At 45.6% G+C, this 20,148-nt stretch overlaps 1 protein-coding gene across 1 annotated transcript in view; it reads left to right on the forward strand.

Moving 5' to 3' along the window:
- The window catches only part of Fhod3 (formin homology 2 domain containing 3), a 428,882-nt gene that overhangs the window by 290,447 nt on the left and 118,287 nt on the right, over window positions 1-20,148 (forward strand). Inside the window, 2 exon segments of the mRNA XM_052741682.1 lie at window positions 1,455-1,598; window positions 8,259-8,500. Of these exon segments, the coding sequence (XP_052597642.1) occupies window positions 1,455-1,598; window positions 8,259-8,500 (386 nt within the window).

Genomic DNA, 20,148 nt, shown 5'->3' on the forward strand with positions numbered 1-20,148 from the left:
GACTAAACGCCAGTAACGAAATGTTAGTGACAGATTTTGGCAAGACAAAGCCTGTAAGAAAACAGAGGTCAGGGATGCCAGATGTAAGGCAGCTGTGGGGTGTTCCCAGCCTCAGGAAGCTCATGCCTCAGGACTTTCTGGCAAGGCCATGGTCTTTGCCAGCTGTAGGTGTCTTAGCACTGAACCTGGCAGGGGAACCAGGAGAGGCCCAGGTGGGAATGAGGTGGAGGTAGCTGAGCATATTAGAGCGGCAGCCTGGAAAAGGTGACTTGGTGTCTGGGATGTGGGACCTTCCTGCACTGGGGGAAATGCCACGGTCCCACTGCAGCCTACGTGAACATTGGAGGGCCACAGGCTCTACTCAAACTCATCTCAGAAAGCCCGCCAAACATGGCTCCTCCCCCAGAGATGCTCAAAAAGACAGGGGGGCAGGTTTTTCTCTGAGTTCTGCCTCTTCTACAGGGAGGATGCTCTCAGCAGGGACCTGCTCAGAACAGAAGGAGCCTTGAGAGTTAGTGCAAGCCACTCGTCTTACATATATGAGGGAGATGATGCTCAGGGAAAGGAGGAATTTCACAGGTGACCAGAAATGACTGTAGACTGGGGTGAAGCCCCACTCAGAGCCACCCACCCAGTCTCCACCCAGTCTCCAGCCTGGAATCCTGGGAACTTCTCTTTAGTCCCTAATTAGTTCGCTGTCTTTTTGGCTCTTGGTTGCTGCTTTGAAATGTCTCATGTTTCCCAAAGTTTCATAGAGCAAAGAGAGGCTCTGCTGCGTTAGAACGGAAAAGAATCATTAAATTAAAACTCACACTGATATATTGATTATAATCAGAATTTCAAATCTAGAAGCATATTAAATTTCCACTGGCATGTGGCAAATCCTACAAGCTTGGTCTCTTAGAGCAATGCATATTTATCATCTCACAGTTCCCAAGGGGCAAGCATCCAGACACGTCCTTACTGGGTTGTCTGCTCTGGGTCTTCCAAGTCAAGATGCTGGCCAGGATGGACTCTGGCAGCCTTTTGTGGTTGTCTGCTGGACTCCTTTCCACACAGCTGCTCAGCTCATTGTGTCTTGCTCTTTCTTCCAAACCAGTCTGAGCTCAGGGAAGACCAACTCCCTCTCTTAAGGGGTTTGCCCACTTACCATGCAGGACTATCTGATTTGGAACCTTGATGACACCTGCTAAATCCCTTCCCCTAGCTAGCCTAACAATGAGTGCAACAACTCACCCACAGGAGTTCCCAGCCCCCATTTGGTTGCAGGGGCTCCTGCTGCACGGTACCCCCCATGACAAGAGTCCTGAGTTCACTCTGCTCCCTCTCAGGAGATTTCCTCATTGAATGAATTCGTCATGTGTCTTGCCCTGTTGTGGGTTGTTAGAATCGAGGTCTTCATTGCCTTGTGACATTCCCCTAAGATATGGCTGTCTCCTGTTCTTCTCTTGCAGACCTTGGCAGGACTGCCAGATCAAGACACTTTCTATGACGTGGTGGACTGCTTGGAGGAGCTGGGCATTGCCGCTGTGGCCCAGAGGCACTTGAACAAGAAAGGGACAGACCTGGACTTGCTGGAGCAGTTTAACATCTATGAGGTAACAGAATGTGCCTTTTCTAAGTCATCCATAGCATCAGCAAAGGTCAAAGGGTGATGTCACCTGTCCTCCAGAGCAGGGTTCTAAGTGTGGTACAGGGGCTTCCACACCATGAGAATTTTCTAGAAATGAAAGCTTTTGGATCCTACCCAGGCTTCCTGAATCAGAAACTAAGAGTGGGGCCAGAAATCTTGTCCCAACAAGCGTTCCAGGGGACCCCAGTAAGTGCTCGAGCTTAAGAACCTTCGACACAGAGGAAACTCAGAGCTATTCTGTTTTGAAGAATATGTGCTTTGTTGTCAGTATCTATACTCAAGGAAAAATCAGGTATATAGAGACAGGGTCAGAGAGGAGGAAGGAAAGGGAGGGAGAGAAAGCAAGGGGGGCACTCCCCTGCATGAAGTGTAGTGTGAAGTGGAAATTCATGGGTATTCTTGGGAAAACCTCATCCCCTATTTTAAAGACAGAGTCTCGCATAGCCCAGGCTAGCCTCAGACTCCACATGAGGCCAAGGGTGACGTTCAACACCAAATCCTCCTGGCTTCGCCTCCCAAGTGCTAGGGTTACAGGTGCATGCCACCATTCCTAGAACAAAAACAGTGAGATGCCTCACAACATTGTACTTTCTTCTGTGTTTTCTCTTGCCTTATTAGAGTGCTTTTATGTTTGCTAGGGTATGTATGTCACTAGGAAAGAAAAACCAAAACTGAACATTGAACTCCACTGCTTGTCTTTATACCATGTGATATCACTTAAAATACAAATATGACAGTATTTTGTAGGCAGAGTTGTCAAATTTTCCTGGCCCATATTTGGAATCTGCTGTTTGCAAATATTGTCAGTCATATCAGGACAGAGGAAACCGTATTAGAATTACCCATTTTTCTTTTGTTTCTGGACAAGTGTGCATTCTACCAACACTCTGTCTTCATCTGCCTGGTCAGCAATGAAGGGATGGCTGTAAAAGGAATCCTGAGCTTCTCTGTCTGTCCACATTGTTCTGTGTTATCGTTCAGTATAAGTGATTGGCTAATATGGGAAAGTAGCAGGGTTGGAAAGGATGAGAAAACTCCCTTCTCTGTGTTCATCTACAAATGTGATTTACATGGAAGCAAAGCTCCCAGGATTGCTCGGTGGTGGGTATTGCTGATTCCCCATTTCACAGTCTGCCTAAGTTAGGCTTGTACATGGCACCAATCTCCACTGATGCCTTTGGTGGTTCAGTTACACTCAACTTCCCCCGTTTCTTGCATGTGGAAATTGGGTCATTTGAGGAGCCTTCCTTTACCTTCTTCTCCACCCTATGTGGGGTTCTTTTTCCCAATTCTTCAGCTGGCAAACTCCCTAAGTGTCACCTCCATGAAGTCTTGCTCCCCGTTTCCCACTGTTCATAAACAAATGTCTCCATGCCTCTGTCCAGCAGTTCTCGTGACAACCCTGTCTGTCACTTTGAGCTACTCTAAGTCCTACGCCCCATGCCGCTCTCTAATGCCAGGGCCCAGCACAGCTGCCTAGAGTGCATTAAGTGCTTGGATGACTGCCTTCCGCGAGCATCACGCATGTGTATGACGGTGTTGCCAGGCATGAAGCTGGGGAAGTGTATGATTTATTCTGATGCCCAAGTGGTAACTCAGGGTGACAATCACATGCTTTAGGTAGCAGACAGAGTCTGGATCCTCATTCCTATCTGAAAGTTAATGCATTTTAGAAAACATTTACTGACATAGGCAGCCAATTGTAAATATATGCAAGGAGAGCAAGAAGAATCTACATGTAGAGCCAATACTTTCCTCAAAAAGACTTGGAATTTCTCAAGTGCCTGCAGAAAGTGTGGGTAGACTTCTAGGGTACTTCCTAGGATGTCTGGTGGCCACATGTCTCAGGCTTTCCGGGACAGGCCTCATTTCGTGTAATTCAATTCTACTTCAGAAAGGTGATTTGATCCACATTTAATTAAATTCATTGAAATTGTTTAGCCACGTGTGATTTTTTTTCAAATACATAAATGGTCAAAATAAAAAATCTTTTGTCAGATCATATGTGTTAACTTTGTTTTAAAAATGTTCTTTTTGTAAGGGGAAAGACATTTTGCCACTGGAGACTTCTGGCTGGTAAATAGCTGTTACTTTGAAAACTTGTTAACAAATGGTTCCCCTTCCATAAGAGCTTTCCATCTCATAGATGGTTAAAAATATGTATAAGTTATCTTTTGCTGTGTAACAAACATACCATGATCAACTGGTATTAAACAATACTCACTGATCTTGGTTCTTGGAATCAGGAATTTGGCCTGGCTCAGCTAAGACATTTTCAGGTGGTTTGGCTGCCTGGTGGCCTTACTGGGCCTGAAAGGTCCCACTCAGGTTTGATCAGCTGGCTTTCAGATTGATTTGGGCTCTTGTCTAGGCCACATGTGATCAGCAAGCTAGCTCCCACCTCTTCACAGGATAGCAGCATTTGTGAAAAGCAAGACTAGCATGAATGCTTCCAGGGTTGGTGTCATGTTTACTGATGGCCCATTGGCCAAAGCAAGTCACATGGTCAAGCCTAGCCTCTGTGTGGGAGGGGATGACACAGACTAATGAAGCAGCGTGAGCATCCATAACACTATGTCGTGGCCACAACCTGCTATCACACAGTCTCTTGTTGAAATGCTGTGACACTGACATGCACCTCACGTAACAGCTAAACTGAATTGTGTAGGTGTGAGACAGCAGTGTGGAAAAGGGTCACACCTGCTGCGAAGACGGCTGCCCGTCATGGAACACAGTCACATTATGATAAAAACTTGGAGAAATGGTAATGGTTTTGAGCCCCATTAAAAATGTTCCAATTGCTCAAAGCAAGTTACACAACTAAGCTTAGTCTTGAGGCAGGAAGGGATGACACAGGATGGCGTGTAAGTCACCGGAGACCTAACACTATACAGTCATCAGCGTAGCTCACTGGTAGAGCATGTGCTTAGTATGCACAGGCCCAGAGTTCCCTCCCACCAAAAATTAGTATTTGATAATATTAAGAGGTTATTGTGTTAAGGGCAATAATAGGGTAGTTATGGATTTAGCAATCTTTTTAGGTGTATATGTTAAAGTATTTACAGATGATAATGATATAGTCTTTGATATTTCATTGAAAAATTAGCCATGGGGTTGAAGGCAAAAAAGTGAGACGTAAATGAGCAAATGTTGACTCTGAACTCACACCTGTTAGACTGCTGTGGGTGACATACATATTACACAGTTTGTGCTCATCCCTGTCTATTGTGTGTGTCTGAAATTTCCACAGTAAAAGAGGCTTAAAACGCTGTGAAAAGATTCCCAGTGAAACCACCCACCTCTGGATATTTACTTAAAAGCAAGAGAATCAAAGATATCAGCAGCCTTGTACTAACTGCAGCATAATTCACCCTAGCTCCCTTCTTATTTACAGAGGCTTGTTAACACAGTCCAGGCTGCCCTTGCACTCTGAATCCTCCTGCCTCAGCTCCCAAGCTGCCGGGCTGTACCACCACACCTGGCTGCACCCCTCCTCCTCCTGTTTCTCCTCCACTTTGACAAGTGTTTGGTCATGGATCTGAATTTGAGATATTCCCAAATGAATTATACATCATAGTGTTGCCTAGATCATGGCCTCAGATTCTTCTCTTCACTTGAACTTTCTAGTCAATCTCCCTTTTCCTTGACATGGGGCAGTGAAAGTGACTCTCTGCACACTGTTTCTTGGGAAGGCACTGTGAGTGGAATGTCACTTGATCCTTGGACCTTTGAGGTTAGACAAGGAATTAGAAATATCTGAACTGTGCTTTGGACCCACTCATATCACTGCAAATGTGTGCTTAATAAGAAACAGTCAACACTTCAGGTCAGGGGAAGTTCAAATGGCCTAAGAGTGTGCTGTCAGAAATGGAGGGAAAAACCAGACTGGAAATACTGAGAAGGGCTGCTGCTGGTGAGGAGTTCTCCTTCCCAAACTTGCCCACATGGTACCACTTAGAGTTTTAAAGTTGAGGTGATGGTTGTGACTCGCCAAACACTGAACTTCACTTTTAATATTTGTGCTTCCAGACGGGACGCTTGAGAACAGGAATTTCCAGTGAGATTGCACAAAGATGAGCCGTGGGTGAACTCATCAGTTCTTGCCCCAAGCTTTTAAGAGTGTGTTTGGGGATGAATTCTAGGGAAATAAAATGAACAAAAGATTTTCAAATTATTTTCATATATCTGAGCACTCATTATAAAATATGTCTATAACTTAGATAGGTCACACTGAATCCATCTGATCTAAATGCTGGGGCTGGGGGAAGTAAGGCGTGAAGGGTGGAGGTAGATGACATGTTGTTCATCAGCTGTGTGTCTTGGGTACTGTTCTTCCTGTCAGGAGCTGTGAAAATGTCAGGTGATCACTCCTGTGGAAGCCAGCTTTCCTGTCCTGGGGAACACAGAACATTCTCAGCTCTCGATCTCTCTTATTTCTCCATTCTCTCACTGAGCAGGGTTAAATTATAGACATCTTCAAAACAAGAAAACCTACACAGTTGGAGATGCATGGGACCACATGACTCCACAGTTGCTTAGTCTAACAGGCTGTGGGGTATAGTCGAGCCTGGTCCAGCTGGACTGAATGTTGTCTACCTGGTGGTTCTGTGTGATAGAAGAGTTTGGGAAATTTCTGACATCTTCCTCTGTGCTTGGGTCAGAGGAGGACATCACTGCTTGAGTACCATCCACAGAGAAGCTTCCCTCCTTTGATATCTTGATATCCTCCCAAATACAGCTATTCTCAAGAAGGGACCAGAGAGTGTGTGATTTGCTACAGGTCACAGCTAGTTCATTAGAGGCACAACTGATGTGCACACAAAGGTCTGCTAAGCCCCAAAGGAAATGCTCTTGCTGTCTAGGTTTACAGACAGTTCACATGAAAACCAAACTAGACCATGATATAAAATGCAGATGAGCAAAGCCCATGGTGGAGAACAGTGAGAGAGGCCGAGGAGCAGAGCTTGCCACCAGAGTGAGCCGAGGTAAGTGTACACTGGGACAGACCGCAAAGGATACCAGAGCTGGAAATCCTTAGAGCATCACTTAGTGTGGAGCATGATCAGAGCTGGATATGCAAGGCCTCTGCCCGAGGAACCACACAGACCTGCATAAAACAGCCTTTGGGTATGGTGCCAATTGGCCCCTGTTTCCCCTCTAAAACCCAAAATGGCAAAAAGTGTTAGTCAATTCTCTGTATAAATATGGATCGGTTTTTAAGAGGAAATTTTTATTCCAAAAATTTGTAGGATGCTTTGTATATGGCTCCCTAGGCTTTTGAACTCAAATCCTTAGTCTTCACTGAGAATGCCAGGTTCCTTCACTCACCAGTCCTAGATCTCTCTCTCTCTCTCTCTCTCTCTCTCTCTCTCTCTCTCTCTCTCTCTCTCTCTCTGTGTGTGTGTGTGTGTGTGTGTGTGTGTGTGTTTGGAGACAGGGTCTCTCTGCAGCCCTCACTGTCCTAGAACTCACTATGTTGGCCAGACTGGCTTCAAACTCAGAGACCCACCTGCCTCTGCCTCTTGGGTGAGGATATTTTCAAAATGTCTTTCTGTCACAGATCTTTGCATCTTTGTTGCAGCATGTGCAGGCTACACCCCAGGCCCTGAAGGTGGTCTGAGAGTATAACTGTCAGGTGGGCCGCTGGAATCACACAGCGCATACTGCTGTAGAAAGCCTCTCAGAAAGACTAACGGGAACCAACCTGTTCTTCTAGATCTCGTGACCCTCACCTCTTCTTTCTTCCTCTAAGCACCCTGTTTGGGGAAGGCAGCTCAGGAATGATCGCATGTGGAACCCAGGTGACCTCAGGAAAGCTTCTGCCTCCTGGAATGGAGAAGAGCCATGGGAGGGCAGGGAATGATGAAGGTCAAGGCACGTGGACATGTGGTGTGAGGTCCACTCTAGTGCTATGATTTTCATAGGCAGTGTCTCCCTTAGGTTCATGTGGATCCACTTACTAAGACGTGATTTGGTCTTTAACATGGTGGATGATTTAAGCCGCTGATGGAGACATAATTTGCTGACATGTTAAGTGGTGGTAGAAACTAGGGTTCAGAGTCTAGGTGGAAGACGTAGGCCATGGGGGAGGTCTTTCAGGAGAATATCTCCTCTGTGACACTCTCTGCTTCCTGGCTGCCATGGAGTGAACAGCTTGGCTCTCTGCTTCCTGAAAGACATGGCGTGGGTGTTTGGCTCTCTTCCGCCATGGTCTTCCACTGTGATGTCATTGCCTTTCCATAGACCTAACCACACTCAAACCATCCAACACCAGGAGCCAAAATGAATCTTTCCTTTCAAAGTTGACTTTCTCAGACATCTTGTCACAGTGATAAAATCTGACTAAAACATTTAGATTTCAGATAATTTCATAATATTTTCATACTTAGTTGTCTCTTCTGTATCTGTTTGATCCATAGAATGCATAGTGACAGGCACTTTGTAATCACAGATTGAATTTGACTTCTAGACACATATAGGGGTCACTTTGAGATTGAGTAGTGCCCTGCAATACAACAACAACAACAAAGCAGTTTTAAATCCACTTAGAGGTGACATATAGTCACAATCCAAGCCTGAGAAATGCTATCAAGTTTGATTTGCCTGATACACTCTGCTTTTTCAGGTGGCACTCAGGCATGAAGATGGTGATGAGACAGCTGAGCCACCCCCCAGTGGGCACCGGGACCGGAGGAGGGCCAGCATGTGTTCTGGTGGCAGTGTGGGTGAGCACCAGGGCCTTGACCGAAGAAGGAGCCGGAGACACTCCATCCAGAATATCAAGAGCCCACTGTCAGCTCCCACCAGCCCCTGCTCCCAGTCGGTTCCCGCCTTCAAACCCAGCCAAGTTCGAGATCTCTGTGAAAAGTAAGCTCGACTCCAGTGACCGGGAGGGAATTCCACTGGAAAGAGGAAGAAAGGCGGCAGGTCACGTGTACTGACCATGATTTCCCTCCCTGAAAGATGGTTAGGGGCCCCTGGCTTTGTGTCCTGCCTCTCCTCTACCATGAAACCATACCTCTCTCAGGGAACTTCCCACTCAAGCTCCTCCTGATGGCAAGCATAGGCTTGACCTTGCCAAACTCATTTAGGATTTTATAAAATGGCAAAAAATCCAAAATACAAACCATGGCCTAGAAATAAATGGTGTGTCACATAGAAACGCAAGACTGGATGGCCCTTGAGATAATGTAGCCTTACACAGATTGGCTGTAGATATGTGAATATACATATGTAAATGTAAAGACATCTCTTTGTGTGCAGCACATACTCATTTCATCATTTAGTCACTCAGTAAACGTTTTTATTGCGTGTCCATTATAGGTCAGGACCATTCAAAGGTACACACACACACACACACACGTACACAACAAAAATATGATCTTTATCTTTGTAAACCTCACATCTAAACCAGGGAAAGAGAATGAGGTAGCTAGAAAGAAACAGAGGGACTCATAGACCTAAGAGAAATTATATAGGTTCAAGAACGGAAGTTTGACTAAACCTGTGGTAGCCTGGAATGACTGGGAAAATCAGGTGTAATAGAAGGATGGCTGGGCTTCTCAGACCCTGAGATAGCTGCTCCAGGTGGATGCTGCCTAGTTGCTGGAATAATGGGTCACAGAGGTTGACCACCCCATTCATGGCACTGAGGTAGGATGCAAGCCATGCTCATGTCAGTACCAAGGGCTCCATCATTCTCTCTCATCCTGAAAATATTTCTGGGAGTCAAATTTAGCTTACCTGGGTGCATGGTGAAGGAGAAAATAACTCCGAATACATCAGACCGCCTTTTGAAACTCAGTCGTCAAGAGTATGTGGGTCCCCTCCCTCAGCCCCCATCTCAGAGATAATAACCCACCATCTCCATCATCAAGATGTAGTTCAAGCAGTCTGGTGCTCATGTGCCTGTTAACCAGGAAGCAGGAGGGGTCCTGGTTTGAGAGTCATGTGCAGCATGCACGGTCCCTTTCTATGTCATGGCCCCAGAGGTCCTGTTTCTGAGTTTGTGTGACCAGCTCTACTCTAGTGAAAGCCCCAAGCTTCTGAATAGATTAAAGTTGGGAAGATTTACTGTAAGCATTGTGACCCAGGATCTTGAAGAAACTCAAGGGCTGACCCACAGCGCACTGGAAGCACTCTCCCAACACTGCCCCTAGCTGGCAGTTTGAGGAATTGACACAGAGGAGGTTGAGGAAAGCCGTGTACACAGTAACTGAAAACTTTCTAAAAACCAGTGGAGATGCTGAAGGCAGGGGTGCGGTGAGCCTTGTTGGCCTTGCTGGTTCTCCACTCTGTCTGGTTCATGTTGTGTTTGTTTCTGGCTTCTTTACTCCTCTTCTGCTTCTCAAAGGTCCTTACGCTGTGCGCTTGTGTGACAGCATCTTCTAATATATTGGCAAGGATGACGGCAGTTCAGGAGACTGTTCTGAGAACAGTTCACTATGCCCAAGTTCTGGGCTCAGTAGGAATTGAATCGGGGGTGGGTAGAAGATATAGACACACTGCTCTAGACAACGCTTGCTTTGTTCTCTACAAATACTGTGCATTTTTTCATTGTGCTAAAGCTATTGCTTTAATGTAAATTTCGTAGCATTTGGGGAAAGTACCTTCCAGTTTGTAGAGATCGAAAACACTAAAGAGAGCTGGGGTGTAGCTCAGCGTGGAGTGCTTGCCTGGCACATGTGAGGCCCTGAGTTTGATTCTTAGTACTGCAAAAATAAGTAAATGAATGTAACTCTGAAAAGAGAAGGCATTGTTCGGCCCTGTAACTTTGGAATAACTGTCCATAAAGCCTGTTGGAGGGTCTGGGGTGTCATGGTGATGGTGCAGTTTCCATTAAGACAAGACTGCGATGGGGGAAGAAAGGCAAGAAAGACAATGGGAAATGGTCCCCGTGTACCTGAGCAGTGTCACCTGCTCAACATTGTGACCTAAAATAGTACTTCAGAATCAAGCAGCTGCTAGGTCCCACCCCTCGGAGGCCCGGGAAGCAATGCCTGTGAACTCCCTGGACATACTTGCTGCTCTTTAGTGAGGTTTCTTTAGTGAGGTTTCTGCAAATGTCACACAGGAGGACTCAGAGGCTGGATTTTACCCTTCTGTGACACCAGTGATCCCAACACTCTGGAAAAGACGGGAGAAATGTGAGAGGTCAGAAAGGAATCCACGTTGTTGGAAATGTGTGTGGAACTCTTTGCTCATATCCTTTGAGCTTAGTTCTCATTAAGACCCTCTTGAGCAGGAAGCTAGGATAAATGGCAGACAGCAGGTATGATGGGCTTTGCAGTGGATATCAGGAGCAAGGGATGGGCTGAGCCATGAATTAAACTCAAATCTGGACTCTCAGTATTCAAAGCTACTTCCCACCTACCCACTCCTAAACATATTCATTGAACAAGACTTATACGTCAGGCTTTTTAGGAAGGAGAATTGGTCGGCATACCATATGGGCATCATCTTTACTGAGGTAAATATACAAATTCAAGAAGAGTTGAAAAGGACACCACATCAAGCTTCCTTACAGACATAAGCCTGCCAGATTATTGCTATCATTTTAGTAGTGTTAATGTGACCGTGAACCCACATTACCGTGTCATGACTTCTACACTGGCCATTGGCCAAATAAGGTAGAATGTATTCTTCGCCTGTCACCTAAAAATGTCTTATGTGATATGTGTACCATAAAGAATTTTATCTCTGTACTTATTTTTTACAGATTTGATTATAAGAAGAAAAATTTGAGCATTTTTATTTACTTCTGAGAAAATTATTTGGGGCCATCTAATTAGCAAAAATGAACAAAATGCCCCAAACTCCAGTAGTGTTTTGGACTCATATTGTTACCATTCCTAGGACTAAAATGTCCTTGAAGTTTGTCTAGCCTAACGCAGGAACCCAGTGGAGTGCGCATACAGGCTGGGGGTCTTACTTCCATGAGCAACCCATTCTACCCTGTATTTCCTGCTTCTTAGGATAGTCTCTGACCTTAATTTGCCTCCCTAAACATGCCCCTGTTCAGCCAGGTGCTTGTTCTCAACACACAATGTATCTCCTTCTCTTCTGTCCTCCAGTGTTTCTGGTATGAAACACTGCCCAGGACCTAATGTGCAACTCCAAATTCCATCCTGTTGAGTTGCACACACATTCCACTCTCCAGAGGTAATTTCGAACTTCACTAAGTCAACTGATGCTTGCATGGTACCATCTAGCTCTCAGTCATGTGTGTATTTTAAGGACATGGAAGAGTGACCTGGCGAATTGTGCACAGTGACAGCTGGCTGGGGAATGGAAGGTATAGGCTTATGCCACGTGCACGAAAGGGCAGTGATGGCTGTCTGTCATGTAAATTTTATATGTCATGGAATACTAATCTCCTGGTGTTTTCCAACTGTTAAAAATGTAAAATATATACTAATGCTCAGGCTCTCCAAAACAGATTCTAGGCCAGATTGAGCTCACTGGTTGTATTTGACCAACTACTGTTCTCAGGGGTCAGATATTTTTAGAGAAATGGAGGGAAAATGGGATGAAATTGCCAATGAGGAATATGTGAGGAAGGAGAGGGAAACCCACCATGCCATTTGAGAAGACTGTGGGGATCATACAGTTGGGATTACAACAAAAAAGTAAAAGGGAGTTGTGGTGTGGCTCAGATGGTAGACAGCTTGCGTAGCATGCACAAACCCTGGGCTTGATCACACGCATCACATAAGCCAGATATGGTGGTAGATACCTATAGTCCTGACACTCAAATAGTAGACCGGGAGGTTGAGGGTTCAAGGTCATCATCAGCTACATAGCAAATTTGAGGACAGCTTGGGATATATGAGACCTTGTGAGGAAAATTCCATGAAGAGATTATGAGGGTCTTGTTGATCACAAATTCCTATGATACAGGTGAGGTTGGAGATGGGCTGGTGAAAAGCTGGGGGAGGAGTGTACAGCACTTGGTGGGAGCAAAGGGAAGATGAGGCAGTTGGGGAGGTTACAACAAGATCAACTTAGCTCTAGTGACCCCTAAGGAAGTAGTTCTCAACCAGGGATGACTTTGCCATCCAAGGGACACCTGGGTATGTTTTTGGTTGTCACTCCTGGTGCTGGGTGCTGTGGGCATGTGATAGGACCAGTCCAGGAATGCTGTCCCATCATGTACAGGACACACCTCACTAAAGAATTAGCTTTTCTGCAGTGTGTGAGTGCTGCATCCGGGTCAACACCTTAGCAGGCTCAAGTAACTGGCTGGAATTTTCATCTCCTTCTTGGGATACTTCCAGGGTTGGGAACAGCAGTTGGACAAGGTAGCTCTTTTAGAAGAACATAGGACTCTGTGTGCCTGCCTCAGATATTCACATACCAAACTTTGGATCAAAATTAGCTTTATTCAGAAAATATTATGAATCAGTTAAAATTCGAGTCTGTACATGATATTCCTGGCATAAAGATTTCATTGACATTTTAAAACTATCACAAAGACGGTATTTTTTTTTAATAGCAAGAATGGAGATGTGGAATGTCTTACCTATTGCTTGGTCACTCTGGCATATGTAGATTATAGCAGAATCCCTATTCTAATATTGGTTTTATCTCTGTTTAGCAAATTTTCACTGTTCAGATTCTCAGCACATACACTGAATTTGGTTAGGGACAAGCTTGACTTAATCTAATGAATCAATCAGTAACCAAACACAGCCAGTTCTAATCAGCCTTGAGTCTATCACATTCCAAAAATTTGACATCATGGAATGTGACACCTGCATGAAACAAATTGGCAAGACAGCAACATACTTGTATAACAGAGTTGTGCAATCTGAGGCCAGTCCTCATTATCCTATGGTGGGATAGGAATCATATAACTGTATGTGTGCTCATATAACCAGAGATGTGTAGGTGGAATTGGAGGACCAGCATGGAAGGGCAGCTTCTCACAGTTCTCCTTCAGTTGCTGATGTTGTCAAGCATTGACCCAGAAGCTAAAAGGGTAAATAAAATAGTTCCTGCATTTACCATGTAAGTTAGAAGATGAATAATAATAAAAATGTGCCTGCTGTATTTGGAATAGAAGTATTCCTTCTAATAAATTGCAAAGTCATTAGGATAAAAACACAGGCTGTTGTGTGAGCTTTTGCTGAGAAGATGAAAACAAACATCCCCTTGTCCCAGATAGGGAGCTGATGACAGAAACAAATGATCCCACCCAAGTGTAGCTTCAAGTACCAGTGAGGCTAACTGGTGTAACTTATAGGAGTATGGGCAACTTATGGACAGCTATACCCCTGAAGGAAAAGATCTCCCAGAAACCATTAGCTGCCTGTTATTGCCTGGTGGGTGGCTATGTGTTCAATAATGCTTTCCAGGTATTGCAGCTGTCAGTATTACTGAGATGCTCTCTGGTCCCTACTATAAAGCCATGGTCATATGCAAGTTGATGTAATATGTATAGGCCATATGTAAGATGCTGTAATAGTGAAGCCAGGCTCTGAACTGATACTCCTACCTCCCTGAGGGAGGTGGGGCCTTGTGAATCCTTCCCCCTACAACCATTAACTTTATAAATCCTTAGAGGAGGGTAGGGCTTCATGACCACCTCTTCCTGACCACCAGATGCTATTAACTGGTCTTTGGGGCTTCAGAGGGGAATGAAGCCTTGTTAAGCCCCTCCCTGCCCATAATGAAAAATTAATGGGCCTAACTTTCTGCAAATCTTCTGATTGTCACCAAGAAGTTAATGTTATGTCCAACGGAGAGCCTTTAACTAATACAGATCTGCACAGAGACATGTTGGAGATAGTCATGGACCTCGTAGGCAGGAACCTAGAGGTTTGACCTGTATGTGTACCTTGCAAATGTGAGAAGATGTGGTCCCGTCTCAGCCATCCTCAGTAAGCTTGAGGCCTGCTGTGCTGACTGGGGATCACTAGTCCATCTGAGCTGCAGAGAGGAAGAGTTTAACAGGGGATGTTGTAGGGCTTTGCAGGGATGCTAGTGTCTGGAACTCAAGTCCGGACTTGGTGATTGAGAGACCATGGCTCCTAAGGAACCCTTGATCTCCCCAAGTCTACCACCATTTGGGCGGCATTCAGAATCACTTTGGAGTTGAGCATAAGATAGACATGTCTGAGCATAGGCGAGTAAGGTCCAGAGCCTGGCTCTACTAATCACAGCTTTATACCAATTTACATATGGCCATTGCTATATAGCAGGAGTAGATAGCATCTCAGTAATAGTGTCAGCTACAATGTCCACAAACCTCTACTGAGCACACACCCACCCACCAGGCAATGTCCCGAACACCTGAGGTCTTTGCTCTTGGCGTGGGTACTGTTTTTATTGCCCTGTGACAGCAGAGGAGGCTAAGGCAAGTGCAGCTGAAGTTCCTTGCCTTAGGACCACCTAGTATGATGGGGCTGGTTTTAGAGTTATGTAGGTCTGGCTCCAGTGGGAGGAGCTTACTGTTTCATCTGACAACACTTGTTTTTGTGATCCTGTAGATCTAATCTCCTGGGCAAATGGCCGAGAGGAATCAATGACCGTGTACTGTCATCTGTTAGACCTTTCTTAGAAAAGATGGATGCTGAGTGCTGACACCCAGGGTTGTCTTTTGACCTCCACATGCGATGTGGCATGTGCATGCCAGCACACATACATACACATGCACATATCCCACATCAAAAAAGTATTGCTCAGTGTCCTACTGTGCAGTTGGCCCACAATGCCATACTTTCGTTCATTTTGCCTTGGCTTCATCCTGGTTTTTCCTGGTGCTGAATTTGCAGTAGTGAAGATTTGTGCACACGGTCCTGTGCATCTGCTAACAGCTGCACTCTTCTGGGATAAATTCTTAGAAGTGGAATTCTAGATGCCAAAGGACTTAGATTTCAATATTGTGGAACTCTAGAGCAAAGAACACTTAAATGTTCAGTACCACCATCACACACTACTCTCTTTTTGCTCTCTCATCAGCCTGTCACTGGCCATTTTTGCACACCATTACTTACACTTGATGTTAGGAGTTCTTCAGAGTTTTTGTAATTCCATGAGGTCGCATGCATCTCGCCAGTATCTTTAAAAAAAAAAAAAATGATGTTTCTCACTTTTTACATAAAACACACTGTCAGCATGCCCATACACGAGCGGTTTCCTGTGTGGCTTTTCATTGTCATGCTTGCACAGGAATGTGTGTTCTCTGAGCTGCAGCCTCGCTGGGCTGTTCTTCCTTTCTTTAAGACAAGTAACAGCAGGGGTAGGTAGCCCTTAGGAAGTGCCCACTGTGTGCTGGCTGAGGTAGCACTTAAGAAGTGCCTACTGTGTGCTGGCTGAGGTAGCACTTAGGAATCGCCCACTGTGTGCTGGCTGAGGTAGCACTTAAGAAGCGCCCACTGTGTGCTGGCTGTGGTGCTAAGCAGTTTTTCATGTGTTGAAATTTCCATGGAGAAAGTTGTAGTGTCCTTTTTATGTAACGGACAGGGAAACAGAAGCACAGAGAGACAAGGAACTTGCCCTAGATCATACAGCTCAGCAGTGGCACTGCTGGTTTGGAACCCAGACAGTCATGGTTTGGAGCTTGTCTTCAGTCAAACAGGACTGGAAAGGCTGTCTGATGGGCTAGACTGTGTTTGAGAGGGACAGTGATTTAGTGGGTGAATTAAATTCCCCAAGAAAGAAAAAGCCATCAGGGCAAATGGTTCCTTGAGCTTGGTAATCTTAAAGAGCTGTATTGGTTATTGGTTTTGATATTGAAGTTATCATTGGGTTTGCTTTTCTCATGAATGGGCACAGACATGGCTTCTAAAAAGGACTTCTGAACATACTGATTCTGGACCAAGCTTTCCCAGTGAACAGTGACGAACTGGCCATTCCAGAAGAGATGCAGAAAGGAAGGTGCAGAGGATACCCACCGAAAGGAAGCCTCAGCTGAGTCGCAATGGTTGGATGCTGAGGAGAAGCAGGGTCTAAGTCAACCTAATGGTTTAGCATCTCATAGTCAGTGCATGGCAATTAGTGGCCCAGTGGGTGGTGGGATGAGGTGAGCCTGTGGGTATGAGTACAGGGAGGAGACTGGAGGGGATGTTCACTGGACTCCTCTAAAGCGGGGGAGGACATTGGCATCATTCCACCAGCCACAGGAAGCAGTGGGCAAACAGGGAGCCTAATTATGGAACCCACTGGACCGGTGAGCTCATCTTCCTATATTTTAATGAGAAGGAGATGTATTTGGTTGCCTAAGTTTTAGGACAGGACTTGCCCACAGGGCTCTGTTGCCAGGGTTACAGGATTCATTCAGTGATTACCTGTAGGGTCTGCAGCAAAGTAATGAAGTTGACCTGTCTCTTGGAAGGAGTTGGCAATGAGCAATTTGTTTACAAGGAAAAAGTGTACAATGAAACAAGTGGGCGTTCTACAAGCTTAACTTATGAAAGTTGTTGGCTCAGGTGACCTGTTAAGTGCCGGCTCCTACAGCTAGGCTTGGCCAGGTACAGGAAGGAACAGATGTGGTGGTCTAGAGCAGAGGTATGACCCTCAGGATTGATCTCAGCCTCATGTGGACCCTTAATGATGAGAGTGCTTTAAGAGGGTGGGAGGAGAGTTAGGATAGAGGACAAAAATGTGTTCTTAGCCCGGTGAGGGTTACGTTAGCTGCATCATGCCCTGAAGCTGCCCGAGATGATGTTCTATTAAAGATGGCAAATGTTGAATAACTGCGGACATGAACTGGAGAGAATATTTTACATTCTAGCATAAACTTGCTAGAGGATTTCACAACAGCCAGATTAACAACCACTGGTACCACGGGCAGCAAGTAGCTACTTGGGGAAGTTTATCTGATGGTAAGTGATTTGTTATGAATGAGATGCGCTGATGGGGCCTGTGGCCTCCTGAAGTATTGCTGGATGGCAGCCAGGAATGTGGAGATGTCCAAGGCCCTTCCTGAGTATTCCCTAGCAAATGGTGGGCTGGAGGAACAAAAATGGGGTCAAGGAAGAAGGAGCTTGGAAAGGGGTAGCAGCAAAGAGCAAAGCAGTGGGGCTGGAGGAAGACGTCAACTTGTAAAGTTCCTGAATTTTGGAAAACTTGCTATGACTAGATTGTCAATGTCTCAGGAGTCCAATCTTTGCTAGGATATATTTGGGGAATCTTTATAGATGCTAAGGAAATTGGTAGACTTTGATGCTTAAAACCACAGAGAGCCAACTGTGAGTTTCAAATGGAAAAGCCGGTGTGTGTATGTGTTGGGGGGTGTCTTTCGGTGAGAACTCTCTGGAAGCATTGGGGGAGAGCTGGATCAGGTAAGGAGATTGCAAGAAGCTAGACTGCTACCAGAGTAGCTAGAAGAGGAAATGTGGGGAGGGTAGAAAGTGGAGGGAGGTGATAGGGTGCAGAAGAGCATGGTTTACAGGACACTGTATCCAATAACGTTCAAAGTCACCTGATTCCCAAGCACCCAGTAATGCAGGACCCTGGGCTGGCTCACTCAGTAGAGTCTGGGTGTGGTGTGTTTGAGGGACCTATGAATAGAAATCCCGGTCATCTGTGGAATCCAAATATGTACAGCTGATAGGTGGTACCCAGGCTGCAACCCAGGAAAAATAAAGCAAGAAGTTGAAGAAACAATGATAAATCCCTGGGAAAGAAAGTGCTGGATCATCATCTTATGAAATGTTACCGATGAGACTGCTGCACACTTTCTCAGCCAGGGAACCTTTAGAGAGCTCATCTTCACGTGTGGGTGGTTCTCATGCTGGTGAGCTCTGATGGTGTGAGACTCCACAAGGAGACCAGCTAGGCATGTGTGGGGTAGAGAGAAGGCCTGACTGATGTTCTTGTTTGGTCTTTGATTTGGCTGGTGAAGAGCTGAGCTTGCTTCCTTTGACCTGTACAGACCTCATGTTTCCTATGAGACACATCTTCCCTTCCAGGATCCACACACTCACAACCTTTGCTGCTGAGCTTGGATTTCTGAGATGGTCCATGATGATGTAGACATGGGGACATGTGGTTCCCAACATGTCTTTGGGAGCAGAGAAGGATTTTCCCAGGGGTTGTTGCATGATTAGATCCAGTCATAGAAGGAGCAATATCTGCTTTGCTTCCTAAGTGCTATGGTCAGGCTGAGCATGGTGGTGCATACATGTTCTCCTAGTACTTGAGAAGCAGAGGTAGGAGGATCTCTGAGAGTTTGGGGCCAGTCATCTGGGGACTACACAGCAAGACACTGTAAGAGAGAGGGGACTGGGGTGGGAGTGGGGGACAAAGAAAGCCTGTGTAGAGAGATTCTGGTGATAATTCTAGACTAATGAAGGATGAGCCTGAAGACAATGTGACAAAGGATAAGTCACTACTGAACACAGGTGATGCTGGTGAAGTGTTGGACAAGAGTTCACGGGGGCCTGAAGAGGCTAGACCTGGCCTGCAGCCACACTGTCACTCCATATGCACAAGAAGATGGTAGCAATTACAGAAACACCATTCTCATGCTGAAAACTTTTTTTTTTAATTTCAAAATGAGGCCATCATTATGACAGACTTCTCAGAATTGACATGGGCCATAACTGTGGTCCAGGTATACCTCGTGGTATCATGGATACCCATTGTATCTCTTTGCTTCCTGGTGGATGCAGGGCATTAGTAGAATGGAGAGGGAGAGTGATTTGCAGGAGAGGTGAGTTGGTGGGTTCCTCATGCATGTGAATACAGGCATAAGAGCTGCTAGTATTCGGGGAGGGGGAGAAGGAAGAATAAGTAGCTTCATCCAGTTATTAAAGAAAGGAGTCATTTTCTCCAGCTGATTATCCTAAGCACAGATAGCATGTCATAGCTGTTAAGCTCATGATGCTAGGATTTTCCTCCCTGGATTTAATCCCAGTTTAGTACAAGGGGACCCTGGGATTGTCCTTAACCTCTGGGTGTACTAACAGGAACTGTTCCAGAGGTTGACCAAGAAAGAGGTGAACTATGTAAACTGTCTTACATAGGCACCCAGCACAGAGGTTAAATAAATAGTCAGTAAATAGTTGCAGGGTGGTCACAGTAGAACCAAGCCCAGAGCAGGGCTACCCCTGTACCTCGAACCATGCCCTTCAGAGCTCAGGGGTCTTGGGCACCTTTTTGAAGGTGAATAATTTTGATTATCTTGAGAAAACTGCTTCCCAAGGACATAGTGACTCAGTAGGGGCCAGAGGCAATTCAAGGAACTTTGGGAAGACTTGGGTACAGAATCCACATTGCCCCAGAGACATTTCATTCCTAAGAACTTTGCTCCTGCCATGCGGTTTTGGTTTTATAAACACGAGATTAAAAGGTGACTAGAGATGAGCTCTCTGGAGGAAGTGGCCAGTCCAGGCCTGCTGCATGCTGGCACTTCTCCCCCACAGATCCATGGGCAGGACAGGGCAAGGCGGGGGAGTGGACAGTGTGTCATGGCTGCATGCCACGGGCAGGCCCCCTGAAAGGGAAGCAAATGCTTGTGAGACTCGAGAAGCCATTTTCTTTTGCTACATTTCTTAAATTTATGACCA

This window comes from Peromyscus californicus, unplaced genomic scaffold (assembly GCF_007827085.1).
Source record: "Peromyscus californicus insignis strain IS unplaced genomic scaffold, ASM782708v3 Scaffold_17__1_contigs__length_78620276, whole genome shotgun sequence".
NCBI lineage: Eukaryota > Metazoa > Chordata > Mammalia > Rodentia > Cricetidae > Peromyscus > Peromyscus californicus.